General features: G+C 41.5%; 1 protein-coding gene across 1 annotated transcript in view; it reads right to left on the reverse strand.

Annotated features, from left to right (window-relative positions):
• Window positions 1-3,230: 3,230 nt before the first annotated feature.
• The window catches only part of STK31 (serine/threonine kinase 31), a gene marked incomplete at its 5' end in the record, with an annotated part of 79,409 nt that continues 64,948 nt past the window's right edge, over window positions 3,231-17,691 (reverse strand). The window contains 4 exons of the mRNA XM_081342999.1: window positions 3,231-3,855; window positions 9,785-9,853; window positions 10,340-10,465; window positions 17,267-17,416. Of these exons, the coding sequence (XP_081199125.1) occupies window positions 3,598-3,855; window positions 9,785-9,853; window positions 10,340-10,465; window positions 17,267-17,416 (603 nt within the window). The 3' untranslated portion in view covers window positions 3,231-3,597. The remainder of the gene's footprint in view (window positions 3,856-9,784; window positions 9,854-10,339; window positions 10,466-17,266; window positions 17,417-17,691) is intronic.

The following is a 17,691-nucleotide window of genomic DNA, read 5'->3' on the forward strand; positions in this document are numbered from 1 at the left end:
TAAATAATCCTCTTGAAAAATTCATCTTATATAACAGATTTTTATTAGCATAAGTGTTGAAGTTTGAAATAATTTAACTTCATAAATCTACTAGTGATTGATACATTCAAAGTTGACTTGGTTTTTAGACCAGACAGAGCCAATGTTCCAGCTGGAGGGCTGAATTCAGAGCATCAAAACTTCTGTTGCCGTACTGCTTGTCCAGAGCTGATTCAAGGCCAAACCTTTTGAAGCATTTGAAACAAAGAGTAGTTCATTTTATAGACATTCAAATGCATATATTAGGGTTAAGAAATCTATCATCTAATTCTCATAATTTGCATCTGGCCTTCATTCATTCATTTACAAAAATGTACAGCAACTGATCAGAGTTTGAGAAGAATTAAAAATTAGAACAGAGGCATAAAACGGAATAGTTTCATTTAATTTCAGTTAATACCAACAGTAATTTTTCATACTGAACCAGCATTTGCAATTAAAAACAACTCTTAAGTATGAAAATTTAGATTTCCTGAATCTCATTAGATTCTCTTTGGATATGCTATAATGCAAATATGATATGGAAATCATATACTACCTCTTCTATTTATACTTTGGAATATTCAGAAATGTAAGTTGGGTCCCACTGATGATTTACCTGCTGTTCTTACCTCTCCATTTGATGACACACAAATATAGGTAGGAACAATGAAATAAAAATATTGCAGGTGGTAAAACCTATGACTCGGCCAATTTCTATATTATACTACACATGCATCCTATATAATGTGACATAATTATATATTTATATAGCCTATTTTGTACTAAAATTATTTCATTTACATCTTTTATTTTTCATTCCTAGAATGTATTTCACGTGTTTTTCAAACTCAGCAACCTTTAAGATATGTAGACTTCAACTCCCAGAATTCTCCAGCACTGACACTGACAATGCTGTACTACATAGGCAGAAAACTAGCTTTAAGAAAAAAATTAAAATGTGGTTCCCTCTTTCTAAAACCGAATTTCAAATTAAGAAAATTTTGAAACATAAAATTCAGATAAAGCTGGCTCCTTAATAAAATATATTCAGTTGCCTATTTAGCTCTGATCATTAAATTTAAGGAAAGGATTTATACATTTTAAAAGAAGAAAAACAGCTGATAATCATGGCAATCCCTAGTCGTTAAATGTTTTTAAATACTACACATGAAAGCTTTCTGGATCTAGGATAACTTGCCATGCCCAACCCATTGCAGCCAACTTGCCAAGACCAAATTGCCAAGGGACAACTCACCACAGCCAACTCGCCACTGCACAACTTCAACACTATATTAAGCATTTCATTCAGTTACGGTACTTTTATTATTGGTGACCACATTATCAAAATTACTGTAACTCTTGTATTTCTGGATTGACTTTATTATTATTAGCCCTGGTTCCATTGAAATTAATTTAACTTTTGCATTTATTGAATTGTCCTGTGGCGAGTTGTCCCATGGCAAGTTGGCCAAAGCAAGTTGTCCCACAGTGAGTTGGCCATGGAAACTTGTCCCATTCTGTTTTTCTTAAATTATATTCCTAACACCTTTCCTAAACTGATTCATTTGATGCTATTTATAGCAGTTAATAGGGACGTGGTGGCTCAGTGGGTTAGGACGCTGAGCTTGTCGATCAGAAGGTCAGCAGTTTGGCGGGTCGAATCCCGAGTGCCACGTAACAGAGTGAGCACCTGTTACTCGTCCCAGCTTCTGCCAACCTAGCAGTTCGAAAGCACGTAAAAACGCAAGTAGAAAAATAGGGACCACTACGGTGGGAAGGTAACAGCGTTTCGTACGCCTTTGGTGTCTAGTCATGCCGGCCACATGACCACGGAGACGTCCTCGAACAAGCGCTGGCTCTTCAGCTTTGAAACGGAGATGAGCACCGGGCCCTAGAGTTGGAAACGACTAGCATGCATGTGCAGGGGAACAGTTTAGGGATAATGGTGCACATCAATGACAGAACTAGGCAGATATTGATTTTAAAAATTCTTATTTGAGTTAAGCTACTATAAGGATTTTTGTTTCTAACCTTTCAAAAATGCTTTCCACTAACCCTTAAGGCAGGGATGTCAAACTCACGTCACGTGACGTGTTGCGATGCATGGTGACTTTTTTCCTGTTGCCAAAAATGGGGTGAGTGCAGTTTCACCATGACACATCTGGTCCACAGGCCAGCAGTTTGTCACCCGGCTTAAGGTCAGAAAATATGGTGCACTTGGAACTGCACTCCTTTTCTTATCCAGTTATAAGGCCAGCTGTAAGACCAGAGTTGAGTGCATTTTTATGGATTTACTGCAGTTGTGGAAAACTTTTTTTCCTACTAAAATTCACCAGCTAGTAGGAAAAACAACCATCACTCTCCCTAGTATGGGCTGGAGCTTTGGCAGGAGACAAGAATGTAATGGAATATGAGGAATTTTGAGTCAATATTGGTGACTCCTTCTGGGTAGGAGTCACCTCTACTTAGTAGAGTTGAATTAGAGCTTAGTAGAGTTGGGTCAATGAGCATATTTTACTGGTAAATTTGCTTGCACTAAGCCTGGATTTCATTTGGATAGGAAGTCCTGTGGTGTCTTGCTGTGCTACTTGGGATGTTTGTAACATCTAAGAAAATGGATGGATCAGTGGTGGGATTCAAATATGTGAACAACTAGTTCTTTGTGTGGATGCCTCTTCTGGAAGTACGCTCTGGACCTGGGCAACAAAAAATTAGCTGGTTCTGCCAAAGTGGTGCAAACTGGCAGGGACAGATGTTCTTTTGGATATCCTTGCATAACTGCAGGATAGAGCTCTATCCTACAGCCTCAACTGAACAAAAGATTTACCTATTTACATATTTAAACAGCCTTTCCCTATTCACAAAATAGTAAATTGTTTAAATAGCAATATATGCAACCAGTTAACCTGAAAGTCAAAAGCAGCATTTCACCATTTGCTCATAAATATGCCAATTCAGCTCTGCTGCTTAACAGCCAAGACCTCCATCTAGTGGTGAGTTGCAGCCTGACACTGCAAAAGATTCACCTCTTATAAATGGATACTTACACAAATTTATGATCTTCTCTACCTAATTTCTTCTAATTTATAAATAACAATTTATCCAAATACAACATATTTGCTTCAAAACTTTATTCAGATAATTGTAATACTGTTAATGCAAAAACAGACAACTGAACAGAAGAAACAGAATTACAAATAATTCAGCAACATTACATTCAAAACAATACCAGATATTAATTTATGGATTTTCCAATCTTAGCTAACTTAACTAGCTCTGATTAATTTAAATAAAGTAATTATAGAAATCTCTAAGGTAACATGTGAAGCTTCAATCCAATATTCTGTTGTTTTTCACTTCTGGAAGACAAGTGGGAAAAATACTTGACAGCAGATAAATTTTAACATTCACAAAACTAAAGCTATTAACTCAGGTCAAGCACTGATATCTCTAGATATTATGTATCACAGTTGTTTTTAAAAAATACCAAAACATATGTATATAATTTTTCAAGATATATTTGTATCTTCTCCTGAAAAAGGCTATCTTGGGATGTATAGGTTACCCTGATCTTATTTATTGTGAATTGGCATTCTGATCACTCATATCCGCATCTGAATCTTTATCTGATGAAGGTTCACTCTTGTCATCCAGCCTTTCATCAAACACATCTTCTGGTCTCTGTTCTCCATGGTCATATTCAGTCACTTCACTTTCCAGTGGAACTGAAATCAGGTCAGGTGACAAGAAGCAGTCGTCATTCAACACCTGTTCTGCAGTCATCCGATTACCATAGCAAACGAGTTGTGAAAGCAGAGATTTAACTTTATCATCCTTGAAAGAAAAAGTCAGCATGAAACATCACTCAATCAAAGTGCAATTATTCAAAATCAATAAATGGGAATATTTGTTTTACAGAAAGAGTAACATTTTATTATATACCTCTGAAGTAAAAAAACACGAATTGCTTGCTCTACTGCAGGTGAGACAAAATCTGCAAGATGGTGGCCATGGAATCATGTTCACATACTGTAAACCTTTGATGATGATGTCATATCCACTATCTTCCAAATTTTGAGCTCATCATGCAGACTCCCCTAATGTATCCACAGTATTTCTTCTGTCTTCCATCTGAGTTGGAGCACTTTTGTCAACTTTAATTCAGCATTTAATACAATCATTCCTCAGCACCTACACCTAATAGACAAACTGGGCCTTTTAGGCTTTAATACTTCAAAAGTAAGACCTACCCCGAAAGTAAACCCTAGCTTGAGTATTGGAGTTGGGCCTAATATAAGCCCTACCCCAAAAGTAAGCCCTGCTTAAGAGCCTGCACAACAGACCACCTGCTGATTCCGTCTGGTTGCTACCAGACATGAGGTGGGGGGGGGAAGCTTCCAGTATGCTGCGACGAGACAAAGCCAGTGGGGAAGGGAGAATCTGACCCACATGCCCTGCTTACCAGTACCCTGCTTCAGCTTCTCACGCTGTCCCACTGGTTCTGTGGCTGGTTTCAGACGCTCACGGCATGACACATCGCACATTGTGCCCAATACCAGTACATGAGGCTTGGCAGATCCCCCCTCTGACCCACACAGCACCTGCTTTCCAACTCCCGACGCAATCCTAACCCTCACTCCCCAACCCTAACCCTCACTCCCTCCCCAGGGCAACCACAATGCCTTACCCCAACACTAACCCTCAATGAAATCAAGTTTGACACCACCACCACCCCGGTTTAATGATTTAATTTAATGGCAGATTCAAAGGGAGTATTTTGACTCCTGAAGAGTTCAAAAAGAAGGTGCTGGGCAAAGACCCATCCACCTGGAGCATCAGCCTGGCCATTCCCACCTTGGCGCCCTTCTGCCACACCCTGCACAGACTGGCACAGGAACAGCATCCATGCCCCCTGCCTGCCCATGTCATACGGTACCTTTACTATACTGTAGTTGCTTCACCACAACGCTCCAAGGTTGGCCCATTGCCACATGCTCTGTCTTCATTCCATGTGCAGACTACACCACACCCCTCCCGCTGCACGCTTGCCGCCTACTAGTAATGTAAGATCTACCCTGAAAATAAGCCCTATAGTGCTTATTTCAGAGCCCAGGAGGAAATAAGACTGGGTCTTATTTTGGGGAAAACGTGGTACTCCTTTGTGCAACTGGATTCTTGATTTTCTTATTGACAAGCCCCAGCATGTGCATGTTGGGACTAATATTTCTAACACCATTTTTTGAGTACAGGCTTTTCCCAGGGCTGCATCCTAAGTCCGCTGTTCACCCTGTTGACCCATGAATGTTGTACACGGTTTGCCATCAACCATATTATGAAGTATGCAGACAATACAACAGTTGTGGGCCTTATTCGAGGTGACAATGAGGGTGCTTACCACAGGAGGTAGAGGATTTGGTGAACTGGTGTAAGAAAAACAGCCTAATTTTAAATGTTGGAAAAACTAAAGAGATCATTGTCGATTTCAGAAAAGGCAGGTACAGCCACACTCTTCTAAGTATTAATGATTCACCTGTGGAGATAGTTAGCACCATCAAATTTCCGGGAGTGCAGCTAACGAGTAGGCTGCTGTGGTTGCTCAACAGCGAGACATTTGTGAAGCGGACACAGCGCCTGCATTTTCTGCATCACATGAAAAAAGTACATCTTCCTTCCCCTGTCCTTACTACTTTCTATAGAGGGACGATCAAAGAGCATCCTATCATATTGCATTACAGTCTGGTTTGGAAGCATCACTGCCTCAGACAGGAAGGCAGTGCAGAGTGGTGAGGATGGCAGAAAAGATTATTGGCAGTTCACTCCCTTCTATACAGGACATAGCATATAAGCAATGCTTGAGCAGGGTCCGCAGGATTGTCTGGGATGATACACATCCTCTTCACGACCTGTTTTCCCTGTTACCTTCTGGGAGGAGGCTTCGTGGTACCCGAAGCAGAACATCCAGATTCAGCCAGTTTTGTTCCATACAGTATTAACCTTGTAAACTTCCTCTTTCTGCTATGTATTCTAGATGGACAGTGATTAATATTTATATGTTATTTAAATGTAAGGGTGTAGGTATGTACATGTTCCCTATCTACATGTTTGTTATGTATGTGTACACTTTTGAGAACAGGCAACAGAATTTCATTTTTAATGTGTGCCAGTGTGCCCACAGTAAAAAATGGCAATAAAGGTTATCTATTTTAGGAAAACAAAAGCCCTTCACTCAGGTGAAAGAAAGAGAGTGAGAGGCTTCACTTCATTCCTTCTGGTCTGTTATGTTTGTCATATTTAATCTTTATGTTTTATTGATTTTACTGTAATTTCTTTATTTGGTTGTTATTAGCCACCCAGATTTGTTGAGAATTAGGTGGGATATAATTTTAATATATTATTGTTGTTGTAAACTGCAAATTCAGTGGAAAAAAGTATTATAAAACAGAAATGCAGAACAATGAGAAAAGAAAATAGCACTAATAGAGAGACTTTTATATGTACAACCAATAGCTAAGAGCATTGAATCCAGACAGGACAAACCTCAACATGCCTGCATATCACAGACAGTGACACTATTAAAACAAATTCTAAATTATGGTTAAAATATTTTGCCACTGAACCAAGCATCAAATACATACAAATAAAGCAGGTGTTACACACCTGTAGAGGGATCCCTTTTTAAGGAGGCTCTGTAAACTCCATAAACAAATGGAACCTCTTTGAAAATTGTGCTTCCTGAAAAAAAACCCTCTACAGAATTGTGAGAATAGAATCTGTTACAAAATAGCATTAAATTGCCAAGAGAATGGGTCTGTAAGAAACTGATCCTATATCAGGCTGGGTGCCTCTCTCAGAACCTGCAAACACAAAAAGGTTGGACTGGATGTTGCTAGGTCCTGGAGCAAGCTGAGTCTGGCAAGTCCTTGGGTGGAATCTCCCCTTACTCGCTGGAGTTTGTGAACTCCAGCCAGACTGATCTCCCACACTTGCTTGAGTTTGCAAACTCAGGATGGCCTAATGTCCCCTTGCTTGCTGGGTGGGAAAGTATTTGGAGGTTTGCAAGCTTCCTTCCCATCAAGTGAAAAGGGAGATCAAGTCATTTGGAGCTAGCAAACCTCCAAATACTTTCCCACCCAGCAAGCAAGGGGACATTTCTGCCACTCGCACAAGAAGCTGCAGTGCTGTTTCCGCTGCTTGCGGCATGACGCCACCTGGTGCTTTGTGCCATTGCTGCCGCTCACAGCAAGCAACCACGCGGTTCTTCAGGACATTGCTGTCGCTCATGGCAGGAGGCCATGCAGCATTCTGCCATTAGCAGCAGAAACGTCTCAAAGAGCCACACAGCATCCTGCCACAAGCAGCGGAAACAGCCCAAAGCGCCAAGCGGCTTCTTGCCAAGAGGAGTGGAAATGGACCAAAGAGCCATGCAGTGTCCTACTGCAAACAGCGGAAATGGCCCGAAGTGCTGTGCAGTGTCCTGCAACGAGCAGCGGAAACGGACAGAAGTGCTGTGTAACCTCCTGCCACAAGCGGTGGCACTGACGTGATGAGCCACACACATGGCTTTACAAGTATCGGGGCTTGGGAGGCCTGGCTGTGATGGTCCTACCGGTAAGGTAAACAGGTGCTGGCACGTGGGACAGCTTCATCCCCCCTACCCCAGCTTCATTTTTAGGCGTGTGCCTCGCCCCAAAACTAGGACTTATTTTTGGGGTAGGGCTTATATTAAGCCCACCCCCAAAAAATCAAGCTGGGTCTTACTTTTGGGGAAAGACGGTAGAAGCTAGTCAAAGTTATAAGAAAATTGCCCTTGAAAGTAACACTATTGCTTTCAGTCTAGCTTTTGTTTATACCACAGTGAACTGCCTATGAAATAACATTAAAACAGGACAAATAAAAATATGATCAGTAAATCCTCTGGTGGGAATAACATATATTTAAAAATTGTCAGAAAAAATGCAAAGAAACTGGTTTGTAAAAAAAATCTAAATCACATATTAATCATACTTAAGTCACAAGAATTGGTAAATATGTATGCTTATCAGGCAAGAGTTACAAAAAAAATCTATTAGTCCCAATAATTGGGACTAATATTTATTTATTCATTTATTCATTTTCATTCATTCAATAACCCTATTTTTATAAACAACTCAAAGTGGTAAACATTCCCAAATACCTTCCTCCTCCTCCTATTTTCCCGACAACAACCACCCTGTGAGGTGAGTTGGGCTAAGAGTGACTAGCCAAGGTCACCCAGATGGCTTTCAGGCTAAGTCGTGATTAGAACTCACAGTCTCCTGTTTTCTAGCTTGGTGCCATAAGAGGTCTGTTATAAATTAACAGCTAGAAACAAAATTGAAATGCAAATTGGGAAAATATTACTGAAAGCACTGGTGCATCTAATTTAAATCTTTTTGAAGGAGGAGGGGCATCACAGAGATATCAAGCACTGAATTTGGGACTGGGCCCCAATGATATGCCCCACACCAACAAAACATGGGGCTTATTGTGGAAACAATTTGTATTCCCAGTACAGTGAACTCCATGTCAGGCAGACTGTAGACATTCACTCACCTCAGGATGAAAATTATCTGCAGGAGGGATAATTATATTATATAAATAACCTTTGAAACAGGTATTCTCCTGCTTCTACTTCACCTGGGAGGTGTTACACTCCACCTCTTATCTAGCAGCTTCTCCTTGTTACAAAAAGAAACTTCAATCCTCTCATTAGCAAAGGGGAGGAGGTCAGGAAATCTGATTTTGCATGTGATTCAGATAATATTTCTTAGCAAGGTGGTAATGTCTCTATTTTATAATCTAATTGGAACTATGTCTTACATTTTCAAATAGTTTTTTAGCTAGGCTACCAGTTTTTGTTTCCACATTAATTTATTTTATTTATTTATTTTATTTTAATTCCATTTATATCCCGCCCTTCTCCGAAGACTCAGGGCGGCTTACAAACTTAGCAATAGCCTTCATTCTATGTATATGCCTGCTTATTAGGGCTTTCACACACACACCCCAAGCGGCATTATTACAAAGTCAGCTTAATTGCCCCCAACAATCTGGTAACTCCATAAGTTATATTTCTTCTTAGCATTGAATATTTATATTTTCTTGTTTAAATTTAAATAAACTTTTATATGATTTTTTAAAATATTTCTTTTAATAAATTTGATTTTATCAAATAAAATGTACCAATCTTGCAAAATTGGTTTACCCAAATTTATACCAATTTCCAAAGGAGAGGCATACAAAGTCTGATATATTTACAATCCCTATGAATATTGATGACATTACTCCATAAGTTTATCTAATCCTTTTAAAAGCAGAATAAACCATGATACCATAACCTTGGATCATCCAAGTTCTTGTGATATTAAAAAAATAAGAAAATTATTCACATTCTGAACAGCATGCATAATTGAATGTTATGTGATCAGCGACCAGTCATTGCTCCAGTTTTCTATTCATTTTGGTTATATTTCAATCTTCCAGAACCAATCCTTGCAACTATGTGAAATAATCAAATTAGTTAGCAATACTTGAACAATATGCAGCCCTCTGTTCTTCATACTTTATACCGATCTTTTCATTTTCCTGGAGATCAGCAATATGAAAATGTTTTGAAAGGTTTTGTATAAATAGTTGTCACTTTATGTCACTATACTCTTACATGTCTTAATTTTTTACTTAACATGCATTAAAAAACAGCCAATTCTGCACTGAATCTGAAATATTTTAGATGGAAAAAACATACCATATCTAGGCCATCAATTTGAGGAGTTCCATCTCCATTTGTTTTCAATTCTTGCTTTCCAATAAATAGCTGCACATTTAAAAGATGACAAAATTATTCCCAAAGATCAATAAACTAAACATTGCACTGCCCAAACTTTTTTTTGTTCTCTCTCTCCCCCCGCCCCCATCTGCACTCCATCAGCACTGAATTTCCTGCATACTTTTTGCCTGGTTCTGTTCTCCTATCCACTTCTTCCCCCCCCCCCCCCTGTTTTCCTATGTTAGGCTTCTTTGGCATGCACTAATTCCATTTAGAGATCAAGCTGGCCCAAAATGAACATTCCTGGCTCAACTGGTAAGATTACCAACAGTATAACAAAAAAGTGCAATAAACACAACTTGATTTAATAATTATGGAAACTGTAATACCATTCTATTACATTGGCTACCATTATTTTTTTAATATCTTCTCCAAGAAACACCATATAAATCCTTAGACAAACACAGTTTCAAAACAGAAGCAAAATGCATCATACTGCAATATATCAATGCCTGTGAGCAAAGATTTACATACCCAGTAAAGCAGACAACCAAAAACATACATATCTGAAGCTGGAGAAGGTGGCTGACCATTTCTTAGCTCAGGGGAAATTAAGCTCAAACCATTCAAAGTCATAAAATCTGACAAAGCACGCTTGCTCTGAAAGTAAAACAATCCAGAAGTTATATAGAGGCTTTGACTCTTATCCCGCCATATTGAGCCCATTGTCTGGGATATGAAGTCTATTGCTATTGATGTTATTCAGATATTATATTTCAGTGGCGTCAGGTATGGGGAGATTCAATTGCAGGAGACGTCTTGTACTGGTTGCTTGTTCCAGCTCCTTAAACTTGCCCTCTTTATCTGGTCAGATCAAAGGCAAAGCAGGTCTTTTCAACCTTTTCACCGATTGTACCACTTTTAGGATATGGCAATATTTGAGTACCTAGCAAGGTGTCAAAAACTTGATAACCCCCCCCAAAAAAAATTGTTCAAAGTTGCAATTGCACTGAAATGACGTATGACCATTTTTCACACTTATGACCATTGTAGCATGCCCAGGGTCATGTATATATTTGGATGCTTGGCAACTGATCCATATTTATGATGGTCACAGTGTCCCAGGGTCATGTGATCCCCTTTTGCAACCTTTTAACAAGTAAAGTCAATGGCAGGGCTGCTGGTGGCCAAGTGCTAAGGTGGGACCTCCCTCCCTCCCTCTTACTCATTCGCATTGCCTCCTTTTATAGCCTCTCCTGTCTTCACTCCCCCTCCTTTCTCATCCGGGTGAGCCAGAAGTGAGCCTTGGGCCATTGCCTTGCCCCAGCAGCCCTGCAGCTCTAGAGGACTCTCACAGTAAGTCCTGCCCTGTGCTGGCTCATTCCCTCCCCCACTACACTTGGCTGGGCAGGTTTGCATACCACCTGCCATGTACTAATGTACCACAGGTGGTACGCGTACCACCAGTTGAAAAGCCCTGTTCTATAGCACAACTAGCAGAAAATGAAGAACAAATTCAATTGAACATAGGTAAGAACTATTAAAGTCTACCTCTGGCAATTTATTCAGTGAAGCAAAAATACTTCGCACAAATTGCATATGCAGATAATCGCCCAGCGATCCTTTTTAAGGTAACATGAGTGGAAACAGTATTGGTCGCACTCTCTAGAGCAGTGATGGTGAATCTTATAGAGACTGAGTGCCCAAACTGCAACCCAAACCCCACTTATCGTCGGGTGCCGGATGGTCGTGGGTCACTTGGTGAGCATGGCCTACTGGGTGGGCATGGCTGGCATGGGCATGGCCTACTGGGTGGGTGTGGCCAGCTCGATGTCACTTGTGTCAGGGGCACTTGTGCAGGGCTGGGCAGGACTAGGGCAGATTGGGAGGGTCTCCGGCGGAGGGGGGATGGGACCGGGGCGAGCACCGGGTCATGGTCCACTGGAGGAGCCTCACTGATATTAAAGGAGGTGGGGGAAGAGATATTAAAGGGGGTGGGGGAAGAGATGATATTAAAGGGGGTGAGGGAAGAGATATTACAGGGGGTGAGGAAGTTAAGCCACCGCACCAAACTGGACATTTGCTGAGATACGCAAGGTGGCTGTTTGCCTCCAGCCAGAGGCAAACACCTGTGCTGCGCCGAACCACCCATTTGCCGCACTGCAAGCAGTTACTGGAGGCAAGCAGCCGCGACACACCAAACTGGATGTTTGCACAGCTTGCGAGGCGGCTGTTTGCCTCCAGCCAGAGGCAGACAGCCTTGCTGTGCCAAAACCAGCCATTTTTCGCACCGAACCGGCCATTTTCTGCAACGCCTCGCATGTCGCTGAAAATGGCCAGTTTCTGTGTGGTGTAGATACTTACCTCTGGCCGGAGGCAAAAAACGGCAAGTGGTGCAGATCTTTCCCTCTGACAGGAGACAAACAGCCACCTCACGTGTCATGGCAAATGGCCGGTTTTGGTGTGGTGTGGATTCTTGCCTCTGGCTGGAGGCAAACAACCAGCAAGTGGTGCGGATCTTTCCCTCTGACCAGAGGCAAACAACCATGCCATGCCAAAACCGGCCATTTGCCGCAACGCGTGGTGAAGATCTTTACCTCCTCTCAGCCCCAGCCCTGGTGGCATGCTTGCCTTCCGCAGCAGAGGGGCCGAGGTGGCGGCTGGTGGCGGCTCCAGGCAAGGAGGGCCTCCCATCAGCGGTTGTGGCCAGGCCAGCTCTGAAAGAAGCGAGCAGGATGCCCGGTTGGAAAAGTGAGCGGGCGGGCATGGCTCCGGTCCCTCCCCAGCGGGCTGCCCTTTGTTCGCCCAGAATCCTGCGGCGGGCACCTCCCTCACAGCTGCTCCCCTTAAAGTGGCAGACGGCACTGCCGGATTTGCCGCATGACCAGGAGAAGACAGCCAGAGGGCCAAGCAGCTCTAGCCATGCCTACGTTCCAGCCATGATCCCTGCCTTACGGACATTTGGGTTCAGGACTCCTTAGTTCTTGGTGAATTACCATCTTTGGTTATGGATGAACTTGCATTAACCCAGGCAGAACAGGTATGTAATCTGGGGATTGTCCTGGACTTGCAACTCCAGATTGAGGAGCAGTTGATAACCAAGATTACAAGGGTCTTCGTACAACTGTGGGTTATATGCTAGTAATGCTTATTCCTGACTCAATTTGTCCTTCTCACACTCACCCCTATCCTGGTCACCTCATTTGGACTTTTGTAATGAGCTCTATATGGGGCTACTCTTGAAGAATATCCAGAAGCTTCAGATGCTTCAAACTGTAACAGCTTACAAACTTTTGAGCAAGACTATATTTGCTATATTTCCACTCCAGTATCTTTACCATGAAAACCATGGACAGTACCAAAGGCAAAAAGATATGATGCTGGAAGATGAGCCCCTCAGATCGGAAGATGCTACTGGAGAAGAGCAGAGGGCTAGTACTAGTAGCATCAGAAAGAGTAAAACGACTGGGCCAAAGCTGAAAGGATGCTCAGCTGTGGTTGTGTCTGGTGGTGAAAGGAAAGTCTGATGCTGTAAAGATTTTTTCTCCATAGGAACCTGGAATGTAAGATCCATGAATCAAGGGAAGCTAGACGTGTTCAAACAAGAGACGACAAGACTGAACTTCGACATCTTAGGAATCTGTGAACTAAAACGGACAGGAATGGGTGAATTTAATTCAGATGAACATCATATATACTACTGCGGGCAAGAATCCCTCAGAAGAAATGGAGTAGCCTTCATAGTCAATAAAAGAGTAGGAAAAGCAATACTGGGATACAATCCACAAAATGACAGAATGATCTCAGTGCGAATCCAAGGCAAACCATTCAATATCACAATAGTCCAAGTCTATGCCCCAACCACCGGTGCTGAAGAGGATGAAATTGACCGGTTCTACGAAGCCCTACAGCACCTTATAGAATCCACACCAAAAAATAATGTCCTTATCATCATGTGGGATTGGAATGCTAAAGTAGGAAGCCAAAAGATAACCGCAATAAAAGGCAGTTTGGCCTTGGGAGTACAAAATGAAGCAGGGTTATAGAATTTTGTCAAGAGAAGACAATGGTCATAGCAAACACTCTTTTCCAACAACCCAAGAGACGACTCCACACATGGACATCACTATAGTCAACACAGAAATCAGACTGACTATTTACAGTCAGTAAAACAAGACCAGGAGCTCATTGTGGTTCAGATCATGAGCCTCTCATTGCACAATATAGGCTTAAATTGAAGAAAGTAGGGGAAAACACTAGGCCACTCAGGTACGAACTAAATCATATCCCTCATGAATATACAGTGAAGGTGACAAATAGATTTAAGGAATTAGATCTGATAGACAGAGTGCCTGAAGAACTATGGACGGAGGTTCGCAACATTGTACAAGAGGTAGCAACTAAAACCATCCCAAAGAAAAAGAAATACAAGAAAGCAAAATGCCTGTCTGACAAAGCTTTGAAAATAGCTGAGAAAAGAAGGGAAGCAAAAGGCAAGGGAGAAAAAGAAAGATACACCCAACTGAATGCAGAATTCCAGAGAATAGCTAGAAGAGATAAGAATGCCTTCTTAAATGAACAGTGCAAAGAAATAGAAGAAAACAATAGAATAGGGAGAACTAGAGATCTCTTCAAGAAAATTGGGAGAGATGAAGGGAACGTTTCATGTAAAGATGGGCATGATAAAAGACCAAAATGGCAGGGACCTGACAGAGGCAGAAGAGATTAAGAAGAGGTGGAAAAATTACACAGAAGAACTACCGGTATACAAAAACGAGCTTAGCGTCCCTGATAACCACAATGGGGTGGTCACTGACCTCGAGCCAGACATCCTAGAATGTGAAGTGAAGTGGGCCTTCGGAAATCTGAGCAACAACAAAGCTAGTGGAGGTGACAGTATTCCAGCTGAGCTATTCAAAATCTTAGAAGACGATGCAGTAAAAGTGCTACACTCAATTTGCCAGCAAATTTGGAAAACTCAACAGTAGCCATAGGATTGGAGGTCAGTTTACATTCCAATTCCAAAGAAAGGCAGTGTTGCAATTCTGTGACAGACTGTGCTCCCAACAGCTGAGTCCAAGGGATCTGAGGAGGAGGAAGAGGGGTTTGGAGAGCCATCGGAGTCGAAAGGAGGCTCTGATGCATTACAAGACTTAAAGTCAGAGAAAGGGCCTGGCCCCTCCAATCATGTTCTGGATAAGACTCAGATGTGTGGGGAGGATGAGTCGGACTCTGAGAACTCACAGATGGACGTAATTATCGATGCTTGTAATTATCGATGCTTATAATAGAAGGCAGTTAACTAAAACAGGTCAGAGGAAGACTATGTGGCAAGTCAGCAAAAGGAGGAGAAAGCACTGAGAAGCCATGCCTTGGGGCTGCTTAATAAAAGGGGATAGTGTGGGCGGTGCTGGTTGCTGAAGGCAACCGTTTGTAGAACTTCAAGGGAATCATGGTCTGTTTCTTTTATTGGCAAACTTCTTGTTTAACTCCTGCTCTGTTTTGCTGTTTACACCAATTATTCGTTGGAAAAGTATTCTGTTGTTTTTTGTTTTGAGGAGTTAAGTATTAGGACTGTATATAAATAAAAGGGGTTGGCTATTCCAGCCTACTGATAAAAAAGGGGTTGTTTTTGTGACGCAAAAAAGGACAGTCATAGGCTGGGACAGAACAGGCAGTGCCAAAGAATGTTCAAACTATCGCACTAATGCACTCATTTCACATGCTAATAAAGTTATGCTTAAAATCCTACAAGCTAGACTCCAGCAGTATGTGGATCGAGAACTACCAGAAGTACAGGCAGGATTTCGAAGAGGCAGAGGAACTAGAGATCAAATTGCCAACATATGCTGGATCATGGAGAAAGCTAGGAAGTTCCAGAAAAACATCTACTTCTGCTTCAATGAATATGCTTAAGCCTTTGATCGTGTGGATCACAACAAATTGTGGCAAGTTCTTAAAGAGATGGGAGTTCCAGACCATCTTATTTGTCTCTTGAGAAATCTATATGCAGGTCAAGAAGCAACAGTGAAAACTGGACACGGAACCACTGATTGGTTCAAAATTGGGAAAGGAGTCCGGCAAGGCTGTATACTGTCGCCCTGCCTATTTAACTTATATGCAGAGCACATCATGAGAAAGGCAGGGATAGATGAATCAAAAGTTGGGATTAAGATTGCCGAGAGAAATATCAACAACCTAAGATATGCAGATGATACCACTCTAATGGCAGAAAGTAAAGAGGAACTAAAGAGCCTCTTGTTGAGAATGAAGAAGGAGACTGCAAAAGTTGGCTTGAAACTAAACATTAAGAAAACCAATATCATGGTATCCGGCCCTCTCAATTCTTGGCAAATAGAAGGGGAATAAATGGAGGTAGTGACAGATTTTATTTTCCTGGGCTCCAAGATGACCGCAGACAAGGACTGCAGCCAAGAATTAAGACGCCTGCTCCTGGGGAGGAAAACTATGGCAAATCTAGACAGCATACTAAAAAGTGTGTATAGTCAAGGCTATGGTCTTCCCAGTTGCAATGTATGGCTGTGAAAGTTGGACCATAAGAAAAGCTGAGCGCCAAAGAATTGAGGCCCTTGAACTATGGTGCTGGAGAAGACTCCTGCGAGTCCCTTGGACTGCAAGGCGTTCAAACTGGGGAGTCCTAGAGGAGATCAACCCTGACTGCTCTTTAGAAGGTCAGATCCTGAAGTTGAAACTCAAATACTTTGGCCACCTAATGAGAAGGAAAGACTCACTGGAGAAGAGCCTAATGCTGGGAAAGGTTGAGGGCAAGAGAAGAAAGGGACGGCAGAGAATGAGGTGGCTAGATGGAGTCACTGAAGCAGTAGGCGTGAGCTTAAAGGGACTCCAGAAGATGGTAGAGGACAGGAAGGCCTAGAGAAACGTTGTCCATGGGGTCGCTATCAGTCGGACATGACTTTGCAACTAACAACAATATTTGCATGTGTCATCTCTTTTGGGAAAATTGCACTGATTGTCAGTTTGCTTCCAGATGCAACTTAAAATGCTGGTTATCACCTTTAAAGCCCTACATGGCCAGGGGCCAGTTTATTTGAAATATTACCTTTCCACATTTACATCCACCCAGCTCTCCAGGGCAAGAAGGCAATGTATATTGCTGATCCTATCCATTATGGAAATACACCTGCTGTGACCAAGAAATAGGGCTTTCTCGGTGATGGCTCCCTCCTTATGGAATATAATTACTCTAAAGATTGACCCCCATCGTGTTACTTTTCTGGAAGGCCCCATCATAATGCCACTGAAGAATTGATTCTTCTCTGTTATACTTTGCTAATAAATAAAAACAACATGTCAGGATCAAAATACTAAACTGAGTAATTCCTCAAATTCCTTGGATTTTAAACATCCCAAAAATGGTATTTGTGCTATTAATTTACACTGTGCAATTCCTATTTATTTGTAATGAAAACATTGTTTTACCTCAGATTTGGTGAAATCAAAATCTCCAACAATTCCCTGTTCTCTGTTCAATGCAAACACATTGTTTTTATGTAATGATCCATGAATTATATCAGCTTTGTGTAGTGCACACAGACCACGTGCCACTCCTTTCATTACTTTTAATGTTTCCTAAAGTGATAAAAGATCCTGAGATCAGTGCCAAAATATTCCCAGAAGGATTTTTAAAAAATACTTATTACACATCCAATGAAAAAACAAGAGGAAAACTACTTTCAAAACATCTATCAAACTGAATTTATAGTTTCCTATAAACCATTAATTTTCCTAGGCTTCATTCAGTAGTGTAAGACAATTAATTCAGATTTCAAAGGTGGAAAACATTTTGTCAACAGTTATTTTAAAAACTAATAACTGTTTAAACTATGCTGGAGACCACAGAACAG

This window comes from Vipera berus (genome assembly GCF_964194415.1).
Source record: "Vipera berus genome assembly, chromosome: Z".
Taxonomy (NCBI): Eukaryota; Metazoa; Chordata; class Lepidosauria; order Squamata; family Viperidae; genus Vipera; species Vipera berus.